This window comes from Rhea pennata, chromosome 6 (genome assembly GCF_028389875.1).
Source record: "Rhea pennata isolate bPtePen1 chromosome 6, bPtePen1.pri, whole genome shotgun sequence".
Classification (NCBI taxonomy): domain Eukaryota; kingdom Metazoa; phylum Chordata; class Aves; order Rheiformes; family Rheidae; genus Rhea; species Rhea pennata.
Window position 1 is genome coordinate 14,272,735 of NC_084668.1, and position 16,407 is coordinate 14,289,141.

Here is a 16,407-nt window from a genome sequence, read left to right on the forward strand (position 1 = left end):
TCCGTGTGCCCAGACTGCAAAGTTATGAACGCGTTTCTGAAAAATGCTTTAAGATCCTTCAATGAAAAATCCTTAGTGCCACTTAGCTGTTCTTAGGGGAGCAAGTACTGTCTGAATTCTCCAAGGGTATTTGTTACATGCAAGAATAAAACCAACAAAAACCTAGCAGAGGCTCACCTCTGACTTTAGGGAGTTAATATCCGTGGTGTGACACTTTTGCTTTCCTCCTCTCCTGCTGCATACATCCTCCTCTCCATGCAACACCTTCTGCCAAGGATGTCCAGGCACCCACGCATCAGAGCTCTAACTTTTCTAGCCAAAGGGTGGTAGAGGAGACAGGACAGACACTTCACCTCGCTAGGCAAAAACGTGGGAACGAAACTCTGCGACCAGCTCTGTGGAAAATTCAATGCCAGAAATCAGCTTAAAACTCTTCTCAAGGTTTGGAAACCAATATGAGGGAAAGGCAGGAAGTTCCTAGGGGAGGGAAGGGGAGCACTCTGTCCCCAGCACACACCATTGTGCTTTGTTCGGCCTCCACAATTGTGTGAGCAGAGCCTGGTGCATCAGCCTTCACTTTGAATTTCCTGCTTTTTGTCCGTTTGCATCCAGGGACTGTTGTTTCAAACACAGCTTTTATTATGAAGCTTACACAGAAGAATGCCCAGCACCATGAGCATGTGCCCGGGCCTTTCAGCAGGTTCCCAGCGCTAAGGCACCAGCTTTAAGGGGACACGGGCTATTGAGATGCAAAGAGGCATGCCGAATACCTTGGTTTCAGACTGGTTAGGCATGATTACTGCTGTCAGTGGGAACTGCTGTTAGGCAGAAGTTACAGGCTAGCCACCGCTGCATGCAAGACTACTTGTTCAGGCTGACTTTTCAGCAGTGACCGTCCTAACTATGGTCCTACAAGTGTCTCTTACCCAGACTTGCAGAAGATTTGGGGTTTGGTTTTACAGGAGAGGTTCTCATTTGACTGAGCCCCTTCTTTCTCCTCTAGCTTCTAATCTCTTATCAAACAAATATAGGATTTTGGCTGATTCCTTCCTCTTTGGCTCCTGGACCTGATCACATGCCCAGCTTGAGCACTCTGCCTGTGTTGTCCATGCCCTGGTCTGCACGATAGAGACCTGAGAGGAGGGATAGAAATCAGGCCAGAGAAATAGTAACTCATGCATCAAGTCCAGCTGCTGTGTTAGGCTTGGCACTTCGCTCTGCCTCGTGACATTGCTGGTCCCCTTGGGATTTGGCAAAAAGAAAGCGTCCTGGATTCAAAACAAATACAAAAGCTCCCCCTAAACTGCTGGGCTGAGTGCAGATGGGATTAGGTGATTTTGTACTCTGCTCTGCACGCATTTCTTCTTGCTATACCCTTCCCTGTCAAAGCGGTTTAGCCCTCAGCCCTGCCCTCGCTGCTCTGGAGGGGCTCACAGGCTAAATATCAGCCTTCCTCTTCGCTGCCCCCCTCCCTTTCCCGGGCACCGCAGCACCCACGTGTCTCTCCTCCTGCAGAAAGTCTCATGCCGTAGGCAGCTGTTGGCCTGCCTGATCTGTTGGCCACTTTTATGGCTTCTCAGAGCTGAAGGGAAACCATCGGAATTTGCCACAGCGGTGGGAAAAATCAGATGCGAATGTACCTCACACTGCAGCTCCTCTCCACTCCCCGTCCCGGGTCCTGCACACCCAGCACCATCTCCCAAGCCTGTGTTGTTGCACGTGTGCTCCAGGTCTTCACAGAAACCTGTAACTGTGTCTGTGAGATCACTTGTGAAACATTTATTCTCCTCACATGCGTGTGTGGGGGGAAGCCTGCATAATATCGATGGAATCTCTGATAGCCAAATATTGAATTATTTATAGCCTAATTGTACAAGTAATACCCATAAGAACGCTTTGGCTGCAAGATGCAATTAATGCGTTATGCAAAAAGGGTGACTTCTCTTTCAGGCTTTGTTTTGAAGCATTGGTAGGTCCCTAAAAAACAGGTGAGGTCACTTTACAGAAGAGAAGCGAGAATACACACAGGCTTTTGCAACTTTCCTCATGGCAGCACTGTAAAATAAGAAAGGGCATGAAAGCCTCTCAAATCACCATGGGTTCAACTAGCCACCTAAAGACAGGCATGTAAAGCCATTTCAGATGCTCAGGAGACTCTCACCTGGCCTCTGGCTGCTGCTCCAGAAAGGCACAGATCTCCCACAGGTCCTGTGTTGCATCCAAAAGTCCCATCTTGGATATCTCAAAGTACCCCAAATAGCACTAGATCCACGTGATGGCTGCCCTAGCACACCTGCCAGCACAGGGAGCTATTTCCAAAAACTTCAGCTCTCCCTGTGCAGCAGCATCCTAAATCTCCCTGTTACTGCAGTGATAAAGATGTAGGTGTAACACAACACTTGATACACTAAAGATCCTCCTTCCTGCCCAACCTACAGCAGATACAGTAGCTTTGGCCATGGAAATCCAAGCTTTTTGCGCTGGATTTCAAGATGCAGAGACCATCTCTTCACTTCCACCTCCGTGAGCTTTTATGACAGTTGTCTCAATGCCTTGGATGTTTCTCTCCTGCCAAGCTTTTCTCAAGCCCTCCACATCGTTAGTAAATGAATAGCTGAAGCCTGACATGCGGAGTAGTCTGCAAGTTGTGCTACTTAAAATACTCTTATATTCTAATGGCTGCTTAACAGAGCTCTGGGGCAATCATTTCCTTCTCAAGCACTTCAGCTTGAAACCATTTGTAGTGACCATCCCTTGAAAGTACCAGGGCTGAACAAGGCTCTGGGCAATCACGTTTCCGCCTCTAGGATGGTAACAATTAAAAAAAAAAAAAAAAAAAAAAAAAACAGAACCAGTATTATAATGCTGTCCACTCCAGGCCTAATAAAAAATGCTGCCTGCTCATTTCCTCTTAAGACTAGACACACAATATATGTCTAAGCCCCTCAGCCTATCCCAATTCACAAATTTGAGTACAGCTGTAGGTTTAAAAATTCAGCCAAAATTAATTTTGACAGATTAAGGAACAGAACATCACCCTGCAATGGCCTCTTGTTAAACAGAAACATGTGATTCATGCCAAGTAATCTCAGCCTGTTAAGTTCTTGCTGCTGTCGTGCTCACCATCTCTGCTCTTTCCATGCTGAACACCGTCACATGAGCATGGTTTGTTCAGACATACCCAGGCTCTCAATTCAACAGCTTTGACAGTGATAGCTCTGGTCTTGGTTGAGACAGCCAAGAAACTAGGTTTGTAGGTAGCCCACCACCAGTAGACATGGACAGGTTTGTGATTTTTTTTTCCCCTAAGACTTTTGTTCCATTTAGTGTTGGCAGGGCAATTAATTCCTCTGCTCATGTCACTCACATCAGAGGAAAATACATCTATTTAAGCCAGGAACTTCCCCTCTTTTCCCTTCTACCCCTTTTCCTTAAGTGAAGGGCAAAGGTAGACAGACCACAGTGCTTGTGCAAAGAATGCTACACATCTCAAAAGCCTGTTACAAGACAAGCTGGTATCGTTATCCCTGCTTTACAGACAGAACACTTGAGGGAGGAACAGCGCTGTGATTTATCTAAGGCAATGGCACATCTAGGACGAGATCCCAGGCTGCAATTTCTTCCATAAAATTTTGAGGTGAAGTATGCCTTTACAATGCCAAAACTTATGTAGCTTAAGAAAATTTTTGTGTTTGACAAATACTGGTCAGTGCCTAAAAACAAAGAAAAGCCATTTGGTTATCAAATCCAAGTAACTGCAAAGTTTTATCCCTCTCTTCTCAACATTTTCATTTTCTTTGAAAATATATATTGAAAATAAGGTAAGGCTCTGGTCACCTCTACTCTCTGAACTGTCGTCTAGCGGAAGGGGAAACAGACTGCTACAAGATGAGTGAATGTAGGTTTTACCCAGGGGCTGAAGGTGAGGTTGAATCACTTCTACTACAAGATTTTTGGAAAACAGGCCCCCACCGCATGCTTCTGAGATCTGCCCCCAGACTGGCCTTGACAAAAGCAGAAATGTCCTTTTCTGTTGGCTATTCCATAGGAAAAGTCAGCTACCACCAGCACACCTGGTGCTTTCTACAGCATCCGTAACAGCATCTTGCAACCCTGGGCTCAAGGCGCTGTGCACCGCAGGAGAGATGCTCTCGGTTTAGTAACGGACCTGGATGGGAACGGGTGAGTTAGATGGCAACAGGCTTTATGTCCCTTCACTATTTTGCGTACCCCAGGCTGCTTATAACCCTCACGATGTTCATTAGAGACATGATCCCCACTGGAAAACACGCCTTGCTCTGAACCAATTAACACAGGAAAAAAACACGCCTGCTTTCCTCATTCGCTATTATGCACAGTGAGTTGTTCATCTGCTCTTCCCCCTCTGCCCTGTTATTCTGCAATATCTGCTAGTTGCTAAAGAAGCTGAAGAAACAATTAAGATGCTTCAGAAAAAGCAGGTAATTTCTCCCATGCAGTGCTGGGCACCCAGCAGATGTGACTTAAGATACACACATGCTGTTTTCAGGCAAGCGACCCCAATGGTTTAGATAAAAATAATAAGGATGAAGGGCTTCAGCAGAATGGCTGTGGAATGGCTCTTGGGCATATTAGCAGCCCTGCCTGAAAACACCATCATCTTCTTGCATGAGGGATCGCATGGCATTAGTTGTTCATAATTAAAAAAAAAATCAAGCCACGAGTCAGACTAGACAGGGATTCTGGCTGGAAGACAATAACAGGATTAAAGCAAGTTGTTTGGGTTGTAAATATTAGATACCTTGTGATTTGCTAGAGGTTGCCAGGGCAGATAAATGAGATATCTACAGGGAGATCTCCACCCCACAGAAGATAACCAAGTCTTAAGAGTCAGGATTTTACCTTTATGCTTTCAGGCACCTCAGTTCAGCCAACAAGGAAACAATTTAGTGGGAGAAACCCTGTGATGTGTTGGAGCCAGATCTTAGCTGACACAGAGTGTTGCAGTTGTACTGGAGCATATGGCCCCTATCCAAAACAAGAGTCCATGAAAAATATTTTTTCAATATCCCCTCCCTAATCCATCCCCAGCATCTGCCATCACACGAAAGAGGACAGAGACAGTTGAGGCAACGTTATGCTAAGCAGCCTGTTGAGATCGCTTTAGACATTTGCCATCTTTTGGTCATGAGGAAGGATGACAAATTAGGAAAACATTTTCATTAGCTGCACTCACCTGCAAAATAATCAGCCAGCTGACTCCAGTTCCTCATTGTTTTACACGGTGGCCTGGCAGAGTCAAGAAATTAAAGCCACTGGCAAACAGATGATCACACAAAGCAAATATAAACAATTAAGTTTGTGGTGATCCACCATCTTGAACGTACTTTCTGCACCCAGTACCAGGATTTTCTGCATCCAGACACACAAATCTCAGGCATTCACGCTTTGCCAATATTTTAAGCCATGCCCATAAAGCATATTTGAATAGGATTCAAACTGATGAAAAGCAAGTTGTTACTTTTAAGGGGGGTTGCTGACCCAGTGAATTGAGCTGATGGCTTCAGTCCAGCAGATGACAATCTATTAAATTATGAAAAAAATTACCACCACAATTCTTAGTGCCAGCAGAGGTGCAAAAGAAAATGTGGCGCCTCCAGGATATGCAGGTCTGTATTTCTGGTGTTACAGACAGCAGCCTGAGCTACTGCAGTGTTTTTTTGCCTTGCCTTTTCATAAAGCATAAAGATACTTGGACTCTACTGTTTTCAGTGAAACATTTTAGATATACTAAGCTCATGAAAAAACATCCTACTTGAGTCACTTTGAAAACACCTCTTCAAGTCACCAACTTTGAGGGACAGGGAGCATGGGGAGAGAAGAAATGAAGAAATGCTGAGCCAAAGCCCATACACTTTTTTTTTTTAAAAATGTTGGATGAGCCTGGGAAAACCAAAACAATTCATCGATCCCAGAGTGGCTTTGCAGGGAAAGGTTAAGGAAATAATAAAGAAGGATTTAGGTTGCACCGCTTTACGTATACTTATGAAGGAGAAATCCAACACCCAGATAACAAGTTCGGGTCAGGTTTTACTTCCTCTCTCCTCCCATTTTACCCCTCAAAGATGCCATACTCTTCCATTTGTAAATTATTTTAATTTAAATACCTCCAGGTTAACAAAATGTCTTAACTTCGACATGCCCCAAATTACAAAACAGAAACAAAACCTCGTGACAAAGGGTAAGAAAAAACAAAACAAACCAGAACACCCTCCCCCCGCCCCGCGCCCGAAGCTCCTTCTGCGCGCTGGCGTTTCTGGCCCGCGAGCTGGCCGCCCTCCAGAGTCTGACACAATGTCTGGAGCGCCCAGAGCAGCTGGGATTCATTTTCTTCCTTCGCATCTATGCACTTTCGTATGAAGTCGTGTTTTGGCACCGCCGTGTTGAGAGAGAGAGAGTTCAGTGCAAAAAAATCCACCCCCCAGCCGTGTTTCTCCCCGACCCAATGCTCACTGAGCAAACAACGGGGAAAAAGAGAGGGGGAAGAGGGAATAGGGGAGAGGGGGGAGGAAAAAAAGAAAAGGGGGGAAAGAAAAGCCCTTTCCTTCCCCCACACATGCACACACGACTGTACCAAACGGGGGCTGCTCACGGCTGCTTCTAAACGGGTCACACGGAGAAACGTCTGCAGATAAAACCAACGCTTTTTCTTCCTTTTTTTTTTTTTCCTTTTGCTCTTGTTGTTATTTCTTTTAAATAAATCACGGCGGAGGCCGCGGGAAGGAGCCGGCGCCGCGTCCCGGCCGGGGGCGCCCGCGGGCCGCGTCGGGGCCCCCCCGGGCCGCCCTCGGTCACAAAATCGCGCACTGCAGTTTGTGGGAGCCCGTGGCTCTGTCCCCGCGCCACTTGGTCTTCTTCTTTTTCTTCTGGCTTTTCTCTGGGATCTGCTGCCTGTCGTGGAAGACGGAGAGGAAAAGCAGCGGGTGAGACGCAGGCGCTCACCGGGTTGGGGCAGACATCATCTGTGCGCGCATATGTATATTTAAACATGTATATACGCACACACACGTAGGTACTTCCACACCTGGAGATGTGTATATATACACACCATGTATACATCTTCACCCCCCCCCCCCCGTATCCACGTCTCTCCCTATCGTATCTATCTTCACGCGCCCTTCCTCACCCTGCACAGCCACGGCAGCAACCGCCTCCGTTCTCAAGGCAGGAGGGAGAAGCCAAGAGCAACGACCAAGGGTAAAGGCGGGACGTATGGCGGGATGAGGGGGCACTTTGCCCCCCTCCCAGCCCCGGGTAAAGGGCCACCCGCCCCCCTGCCCACAGGCTGCTAAACGCACCCGGGAAGCAGGGAGGCTGGGGAAGCGCCGCATCGCTTACCAGGGACAGTCGGGGAGGAGGGCGAGAGGCAGAGCATTTAAACGCGGGCTCGACGGCTCAGCGCGGGGCCAGATCCGCGCTGCGCTGACCCTTCCGCAGCATCGAGTACACGCTGGCATCGGGGGAGCCGTGCCTCTTTACGCCAGCCACTCACCTCGCCCAGAGTGGCAAATCCAGCAAAAAAAAGGTTTTGTAATTCAAACACCCCAGGCAGAGTCAGTAGACATAGATTTTACTGCAAGATAAACCGTATGAAACACAGGCAGCTTCCTTGGATTCACAGAGTCTAAATAACAAACTCAGAACTTTTCAAAAGTTAAAAAAATGAGCCACTTTTGCTATGTAATGTCAGACACTAAACTGTTTAGAATAAGTTATTCAGATCAGAATGAGGCATAGCTAGGGAACAAATTATTATTATTTGGTGTGTGTGTGTGCATATATCTATCTATCTATTTTGACAGCCTCAGCCACCAAATGCTTGCAACAATATGAAAAACTTAACTTTGAGGCTCAAAACTAGAAATCAGGAATAAAAAAATATTCTAAATTAATTTGTATAAACACGAAGGAGCAGCAAGCTGCTTAAAGCATTCTGGAACTATTTTAGAGATCCAGAAAACCACGTCCCGCACGTGTTCAAGATTTCTACTCTGACAGTGTTTACATAAACACAGCACTGTTGCAGTGTAAAAGAGTTATCATGAAATTTAAAAGATCTGCTGGGTGGATACAAGAACCCTGCTCTTTTCTAGATTACTTTCAGACAGTACAAGCTCTTGCAAGGAACTAAACAAACTAGGAATTGGCTAAGTTCAAGGAGCACAGATGCTGTCAACCCTGCATGAGAACCCTCACCCTGCAAACACACAGGCTTGAATCCGTAAAGTGCTCCAGAAATGACACGTTTATTAGGGAGCTATATAGATTTAAACTGTATTGGGCAAAGCTCACTTTTTTTTTTTTTTTTTTTTTTCTTCCTAAAGCACTGTTTGGTGGGTGATGGTATCCCCCAGCTGCAGACAGTTTTGCAGTTTCCAAAGACCAAGCAAATTTGCTTTGCAGCAAGTGATCAGGTAGCACGCACAACAGCTCTCTGTTCTCTGACTTCACCAGTGTTCAACTTTTTTAAAACATTTTTGGTGCCCATGATGCCACAAAGGGTCTTGTCTGCTGGTAAAAACTTTCATGATAACTATGAAGGGGACTGAAGTAGATTACCTGTATCTGAAGCCATAGGGTGCATTTTCACAACTTGAACTTAGTGAACACATATCATTAAAATGCTGCTTCTGGCCTGTGCCTGTCTGCAGTGACACTATACAGAAAAAGCAAAACCATCTTTTTTTCTTTTCTCCAGAATAGTTTATGGTATAAGCTTGCTGTAACACAAAAAGCAGTATCTAGCCAACTAATGCTGAGTTACAGAACAGTTGGGAAATAGCTTGGGACATTTCCAAGTCAGCTCCATAGTTCTCCAAAGATTTTCTGCCCCCTGCTTTTGAGATATGTGGGAAGAGTGGGCAATACCATCTGCTTTTGATGGAGGCTGACTCGAGGCTGTGCCGAGACAGTCACAAGTACAGGAACGCCGTGAACAAATGCCTCCTGGCTGAATTGCCGAGCGAGCCCCTTGGGCTGCGTGACGGCGAGGAGCGCTACTTCAGGTCACGTCTCCAACAGCACCTTCCCAACATGTGAAAACCGAAGGCCCACAAAAATCTGTCTGACAGCCGGTGTCATAAAAACGAAACTCCTTGAAGAAGATCGGAGGTTTCTGGCGGAGAAGCGGAGATGTGCGTGCAGCTCCTCTCCCGGGGGGCAGCGGCCGGGCACGGCGTGCAACGCCAGCCCCCCGACAGCTGGGGGAGCAGGGCAGCACCCAGGGAGCGAAGCGAGCTGCCAAAGCGAACAAAGGCAGCTCGTGCCAAAACTGCAAACAACTGGCTGCTGTCTGAGGAGGAAACCTGTGGCTTAGCCATTAGATCATACAGAACGGCTTAATTTTTTCCATTTAGTGGGCAGAAAATGTTAAATGTAACCTACATGATTAGAAGATAGCTGGTTCCTTTAGCCTCTGGCAACGCATGACCTCAAGACTACAAAGCTATGAAAACCCAAATTACTAGTCCCAAGCTTTAATACTGTCCTTTTAAAGCTGATTGTTATAGTAAGTTTTGTACTGCTCATTGGCTAATGCAATTTTATCATGGCCACAGTCAGTGCTCAAACTGCCTAGCACTGTATCTTACAAAGGTAACTAAGTGTTACTAACATCCATTTGCAGATACAGAAGAAAGTTTAATAAAACCCAGAAATCCCCACCCCTAAACCAAACCACCTTTCTCTCCTGCCACCCTGAAAGGTGATCCACTCTAGGACGCCTGAATCATCAGTGGGCACTAACGAAGAGTTTACAGCTTACCTGATTACTCTAACGAGATCATGGAAGGCCTTGTCGACATTCAGAGGTGGATCCTTGGCACTAGTTTCTATATAAGGAATCTGAAGGACAAAAATGAATTACAAAAGATGTTAGGAACAGCTCACGTGTTTATAAGCAAACTAGTTTCAAAATAAATACCCCAAAGACTGTAGAAACTGAGTCCCAAAGAGACTGGAGAAATACAGGTACATAAAGTGTTGTCCTGACACCACTATCAACAACTTCACGCTCACAGTAAGGTCAGCAAGTGCTTACAAAAGATACGGAATAAGTGACATACAAAACAGCTGCTACAATGAAGTTCCAGGTTTTAGGAAGAATGATCACAGACCTCATTTAGTCAGATGCTCTTTTCCACTGAGTGCTGCTTGCAGACATGAAAATAGCTGAAGGTTGCTGAAAGACTAGTACTTGCCAAAAATTCTTGCTTGCCACATTTTATTAGGACTACTGCATGAATATTTCATGACTACAATTCCCCTTTAGTGTAAAACGATCTTCTCCTTCAAAGCCTGACAACCAGATGGGGCCTTCTAGAGTGCTTGTCCAACGTGCTGGCAGATTTATAAAATTGCCTTCCGATAAGGTATTTTCATACGTGGCCTTTCCCAAAGAGCGTGCCTACAGACGAGTGCAACGTGTTACGCTGTTGTCTAGGTGCACTGGCTCTTACAGAAATTGTCTTCGCTGGGGAGGTGAAGGAACAAGCATGCCCTGCTGAACTCCCGTTAGAAACTTAGTGCAGTTTGCCCTTCAGGCATAGTAAGCCGCCAAGAGGTCTCAGGCTTGTCGGCCTTTACCTTTCCCTTAAGTTCCTTCTCCTGGAGCTGCCGCCTTCCTCTGGGTGTTTAGGACTACGGGCATTTAGAGGTGATTAGCAGAGTATCGTGCGATCTATACCAATCTGAGACCTATTTCTCGGGCTGAACTACAGTATGAATATTGAAGAGCTAACACAGCAGGCCACGTTTATATAGGCTTTACAGCCCTGTTAACTTCATCACCTTTAACACGCTGACTTCGTATGGACGGACACGTCGGGGTACCACCTAACCGCTTCCTCTGCCCCCTCGCCCTGGGAGGGCGTGCTGTCTGCCCCGCGTTTTGAAGGTTTGCATTTCACACCACGCGCCCACAGCCGGTACACACGGCTTCGCGATGGTCACAGCCTCGCTGCAGTCTGGCGCGCAGCAGAGGTTCTAGTTTCAGCGATGAACTGGCCCAGCTGAAAGGAAACTGTACAGCTCCTGCTCTGTAGCATTTGAAATAGTAATTGCAAATGTGTGATTATATGAGAGATACTCTAATTCAGCTCCAAATGAGTAGTGAATTCAATTTTGAATGCCTGAAATGGGACTTACAACAACTGATTAAACAATCCTGCAAACTTACATTATGTTTTGTTGCCATTTCTCTTCCCTGCTCTCTGGTGATTTTCCGTAAATGCATTAGATCAACTTTGTTTGCCACCAATATCATTGGGAAAGACTCTCTGGAAAAACAACAACAACAAAGTTATTAGCAGAATACAATAAAAAAAAACATTCAGTGGAAGTTTCACTTTCTAATACTGCCATCATCTAACATTTCCAGCTCCAGAAATACCACATAAAGAAATATATATATATAAAAAAAACCACAGCAGCCCTAACACTGTGCTACAGATGCACGTTCATGTTACCTGTGTGAGACATTTAGCTTGACAACCTGCGTGCATGCATACATTCACCTTTATTTTCAGGCACTTCAGGAACTTAAGAGTTGTCTTTTTTTCAAAGTCTCATAACAAAGTCTCGTAAGATCCAACTGTATGAAAAACTACAGCATTAGTCTGTACCTGTAAAAGGGCATTAACTTAGGCACAGAGTTAGATTCTGGGCAGGAAAATGGGACTCTTACAACAGCTAAGGCTTTTTGCTAACCATGATCTTGGCAGCTGCTAGTCATTGTCAGGTTAAAAGGCATCTTGGAGAGCCCTTTAGGACAGTCCTTAGTGAAGCTCTGCTGAAGAAAAGGAATTGCGCTTGGCCCTTGACTGCAAGAGTGGAGGAAGAAAAGACAGACTCTAGGGGCTGGCACTTCGGAGGACACCAAATAGGGGCAAAAAAAAAAAAAAAAAAAAAAAGCTTCGCCATCAGTTGTTACCCTAACACAAACTGAGGGACTGGCAGTGGTAGCTGGAAGGAGGCTGCAGGGAACTACAGAGTCTTGCTGAGTTTCTGAATGCCATTACCTATCTTCTTCCGCTTCTAATAATGGAGCCAAAACCTGACGTCCAACTGCCTTTTTGTGCCAAAAGCATCTAGCTCTGTAATAATGCTCAATATTTCTTTATCAGGCATATAAGCGATTGCCTTCAACCAGTGCCTGAAAGGTGACCCATCTATCCACAGCACATGATGTTTAAGGCTTTCCTGATGAGATGCATGAGCCAGGTCCTCAGGTGCTACAAATCTCCTTTACTAACTGCTAGTAGTGATACTGTCAATTATCACTCGATAATTGTGATATTTCACAATTTTAACTGCAATATTGTTTTCTTATCTTTAAATCCCCCTAAAGTGATTCCAGCCTTCTGCTTTAACAGAGCTTATTTTATGGGTGTAAGGACCAGCTGACCATACTCATTTCCGTGTAAAACGCTTCGCTGAGTAACTTTAAATTTTCAGAGAGTTTGTGTCATTTTTCATCGAAACAGATAGGGGCTCCATCTTCTCTCTAGCATGTTGCCCCATTGCTCTGCACTGCAGAAATACATGGTATTGCACTCTGCATTAGAATGAGTCTCACAGTTATTTGTTCTGATAATTTGCATTTAATTATAAAACCTGAGTGTTGATATATCTTAACTCTGATTATTCTGGAGCAAAACACTTGCTTGTCTGAATTACTTAATTTCTTCTGGCTTGTGCACATTGGTAAGTGTGGACACATTTGGACAGTGTGTCTCATTTTTTTCCTTATATCAGGCATAAAACTCGGTGGGCACTTTGTTCCCTGCTGTGAACTGTATGACCGCTGGCTGGACAAAGCTACTACAGCTGGAGATTTTGCTATAATTAAGGATACAGCAAGAAACGGGATGAAGGCTTCGAGCAACTCCACTGAAGAAACAAACTGCAACTTGTTTATATGTGAAGTCACCAAAGCTGCCTGCTAGTCTGAACACCTTAGCTATGCTTTGTTCCCAGCTAAGTGCAAATCTGGCAGGATGGTTTCTCGATTCATGCTGTTACTATTGCTGTGATCTGCCAAACAATCTCAGATTTTAGATGAAACATTAAACCCCTTGCTTTATGCTTTTCAGTCGCATTGAGCTTGGAAACAAAAACAGTTTTACCAGCCTGTTTCACTTCCTGGTTCTCACACACTAACTGTTATGTTTTTATGGGTATGAGGAGGGGTAAAAGTTTCAGTTCGAGACAAAACAATGAATACCACATCTTATTTTCATGAAGTTTGATAAAAGCAACATCTGTTCAGGGCAGGTTACAGGAACCACTGTCCTGTCCTCTTTAGCTTGCAAAGCCAGATTTAACTGCAGCCCAAGCTAAGTTGTCCGTGAAGAGAATGTTGTCCATATCTAGGAGGCAGTCTGAGTAACTGACATTTTTGTTCGTTTAGATGAAATCAAAGGGTGGGTTTTCCTTTACTTTTCACCCTTGTGGGCTCTGCTTTGGATGCTTTACTGGAAGAGCTGTCAGCTGTGAACCTCACATGATACGAGTCCACCCTTCCTGCGGGGAAGTTATTCAGAACTGTGAAAGGAAGCCAGCAATGAGGACTGAACCCTCTAGTGGCTTTGCTTGATGACTTTCATAATTAAAAGCCATTATGAACGGAAAAACTAAGTGTTTTAAAGCTACAGACATCTAAGGGCTTAATTCACACTCCACCCAGTGAAACTAGATTAATCTCTTGAACTAGGATGGGGAGAGAGTTATCTGGTTGATAGCCCCCGAGTTTCCTTTTCAGCCTGCCAGGATGCATTTGCTTACCGTGATTTAACTTCCAGCCCTACCTTCTCCTATGTGTTTGCCAGGAGATTACTGAGGTGCACGTCCTGCTTTTCCCCCAGTCACGTGGAGATGGGTATTACAGCTTGTTCGTTCGTTGAAGATGAATGCTAAAGAGTGCAACGAGTTAACTGCACTATGCCCCCAGTTAAGAAATACACTCTCTCCTCTGTTGGCCTTCAACTGACATGAGGTGTTTTCTCCTTGAAGATGTTTGGTTGCAGCCCCATATCATGTAAGGCCTTTTAAGGTTTGTTTGGCATATACTGAAGCCAGGGAAACCGAGGGTGCTGCCAGGACACACACAAAAAGATCAGGCCTGAATAAATACTTGCTGACTCTCTGTGGGAGTTTCCTAAGTGCTGTGATGTGCCCAGAGCATCACTCTTCCTTATTCAGAGCCAAACTGACTGCTTTCACGGGAGTGAAATCTTTCCTTTTCATCCTACTGTTAGGAGCACTCTGGCTAGAGTTTTTCCCTTCCAATATCATTTTCACTTTCTCATGAGGCCCTACTGAACTTGTTCATATAGAAAGCTCTAAATGCTTATCAGAAAAGGTAAAATATTTCTTCTTCCCTGTATCTACGTCTTAAAAAACAGGGCACAGAGCATGCAAGGGTTTGTCCTGAGACACCTAGCAGGTTGAAGGCAGAGCAAGACATGCAACCTCCCCATACCGTGTTGCCCCCACAGGGGTGAGGGAGCACCGTTGTCTGCAGCACCCACCTGTCTTTGACTCTGAGGATCAGCTGGTGGAACCGGTCCACATGTTCAAAGCTAGCCTTGTCTGTGACAGAGTAGACTATCAGGAAACCATCTCCTGTCCTCATGTACTGCTCCCGCATTGCGCTGAACTCCTCTTGGCCTGCAGTATCTAGAACTAGGACAGAAGAGATGAAAATTTTTAGTCATGGCTGCTGTCACTACTCTGCGTCCTACATCGCATTTCTACCTCCACTGGCCTTGGTCCTACTGAAGGCTGAAAGATTTGAAGAAAGTTAAGTCAGATAGACAAGTTAGTTTCTCATTACAAAGTGAATGGTGCCCCCAGATCCCCACACATCACTCTGTCATCATTTGACAGAGAGGAAGAGGACTACGTGGGTTTTACTTTCCTTCAAAGCATCAAACCTGACCACTGAACTTAGGGAGGGGAGCAAGTATGGCTCAAAATATCTTGTAGCCCTTGGTCTTGTCCTCTTCCAGCTTTCTCTGATGCCCGCATGGAAAATCCCAAGATTGGAAGAGTAAGTAAACGCCAGTTTAAATGAAAGGGACAATCTAAAAACTGTACAGCATAGTAGAGCTGGGAGATGCACGTACATACTACTCTAGGTTATTTTCCCTTTCTCAGTACCTGGATGTTATTTCCAAACAATTCTGTGCTTTCAGAGCAAGATGGTAGAGCCTTGAGGGGCTCCCCTAAATATTTAGTCCCAAGCTGTATGTTACTATTCAGAAGCTAGCTAAAAGAGAAGAAAAAGCTTTAAATGACTTGTTTATCCTATACAGCGGATGTGTGCCTGTGCACAGGCTTGCATTACAAGGCAGCCAGTGAAGATGCCTAAACCTAGAACCAAACTTCTGAAACACTCCCATTTGAGGAGGCATCCCAGGTGGACAGTTACTACTGTTGCACAGTAGATTAACCTCTTCCCTAATATGGCCCTAAGTCACTGCTTCTCCACTACTCTCCCTAACAGGGGGTCCCACCAGCTGCAGCACAGGCCACATCTAACAGAAGCTGCAACTGCCTTCTGGATAAATATCACATACAGGGGCATATCGTCAGTGCCAGTTCTTGGGCCTCAGCTTAATGCAACTCCAGGACCTTGGCTAGCAGGAGGAGGGTAAAAATGACTACAGGAGTTATCAGCTTAGACTATGCCAATACAAACAGGGCATAAACTCAAAGGGTACTGGCTGTTCTAAAGTAAATTCCCATATGCATCATTTTACCCTAGAGGCAAAGGCAGGATCTTCTGGAAGACTGGGAACATTTTAACTTCCTAATCTGTTTAGATGGATGGGAAAACTGTTTCCACCTCTGCTGTAACAGTCATATTGTAGTATCTGCTGCCCACAGGTTAAAGGGAAAGCCCAGGGAACTGGTGGATAGCAACTGTGCAGCAGGTGAGTACCACTGACAGAGCAGCACAGTTTTACACAGGTTTTTCTAGTCTCAGCAGATCCACAGTATTAACAAGATGCTCCCTGTAGGGACAGGTACTCAGGCTGCCTTGACTTCCAGTTGAGGCCAGGATAAAGCCCCCTTCACCGCTGGTGCAACTTGCTGAATCAGCATGGGTAGCTGGCTGTGCTAACATGCCAAACGTACTATACACAAAACCATGCCCCACAACTCAGCCCATGCACTAGTTACACATCTACAGGAAAGGCAGTTATGCTAGAAGACTCGGAGACCATGTTTTGTGATGGCCAGTCCTCCAAACTTTCACTGTATTCATTTGTTTCCCATAGCTGTTTTGTCATAATGGCTGTTTCCAGGATCGTCTGCAATGGAAAGAGCTTCCAGATGCTTGCAAAGACCCAGAGCTTTAGGCTT

The 16,407-nt window shown here is 45.3% G+C and overlaps 1 protein-coding gene across 6 annotated transcripts in view; it reads right to left on the reverse strand.

Annotated features, from left to right (window-relative positions):
• Positions 1 to 6,115: 6,115 nt before the first annotated feature.
• The window catches only part of MRAS (muscle RAS oncogene homolog), a 41,857-nt gene continuing 31,565 nt past the window's right edge, over positions 6,116 to 16,407 (reverse strand). For 4 of the 6 annotated variants that reach the window (XM_062578345.1, XM_062578342.1, XM_062578344.1 and 1 more), the window contains 4 exons: positions 14,568 to 14,721; positions 11,216 to 11,315; positions 9,803 to 9,882; positions 6,116 to 6,930 (listed from right to left, as the gene is read on the reverse strand). In XM_062578345.1, coding sequence (XP_062434329.1) covers positions 6,831 to 6,930; positions 9,803 to 9,882; positions 11,216 to 11,315; positions 14,568 to 14,721 — 434 coding nt within the window. In that variant the 3' untranslated portion in view covers positions 6,116 to 6,830. Of the gene's footprint in view, positions 6,931 to 7,377; positions 7,613 to 8,598; positions 8,696 to 9,802; positions 9,883 to 11,215; positions 11,316 to 14,567; positions 14,722 to 16,407 lie in introns of all 6 variants that reach the window. The other 2 variants (XR_009958734.1, XR_009958733.1) reach the window with 2 other exon arrangements.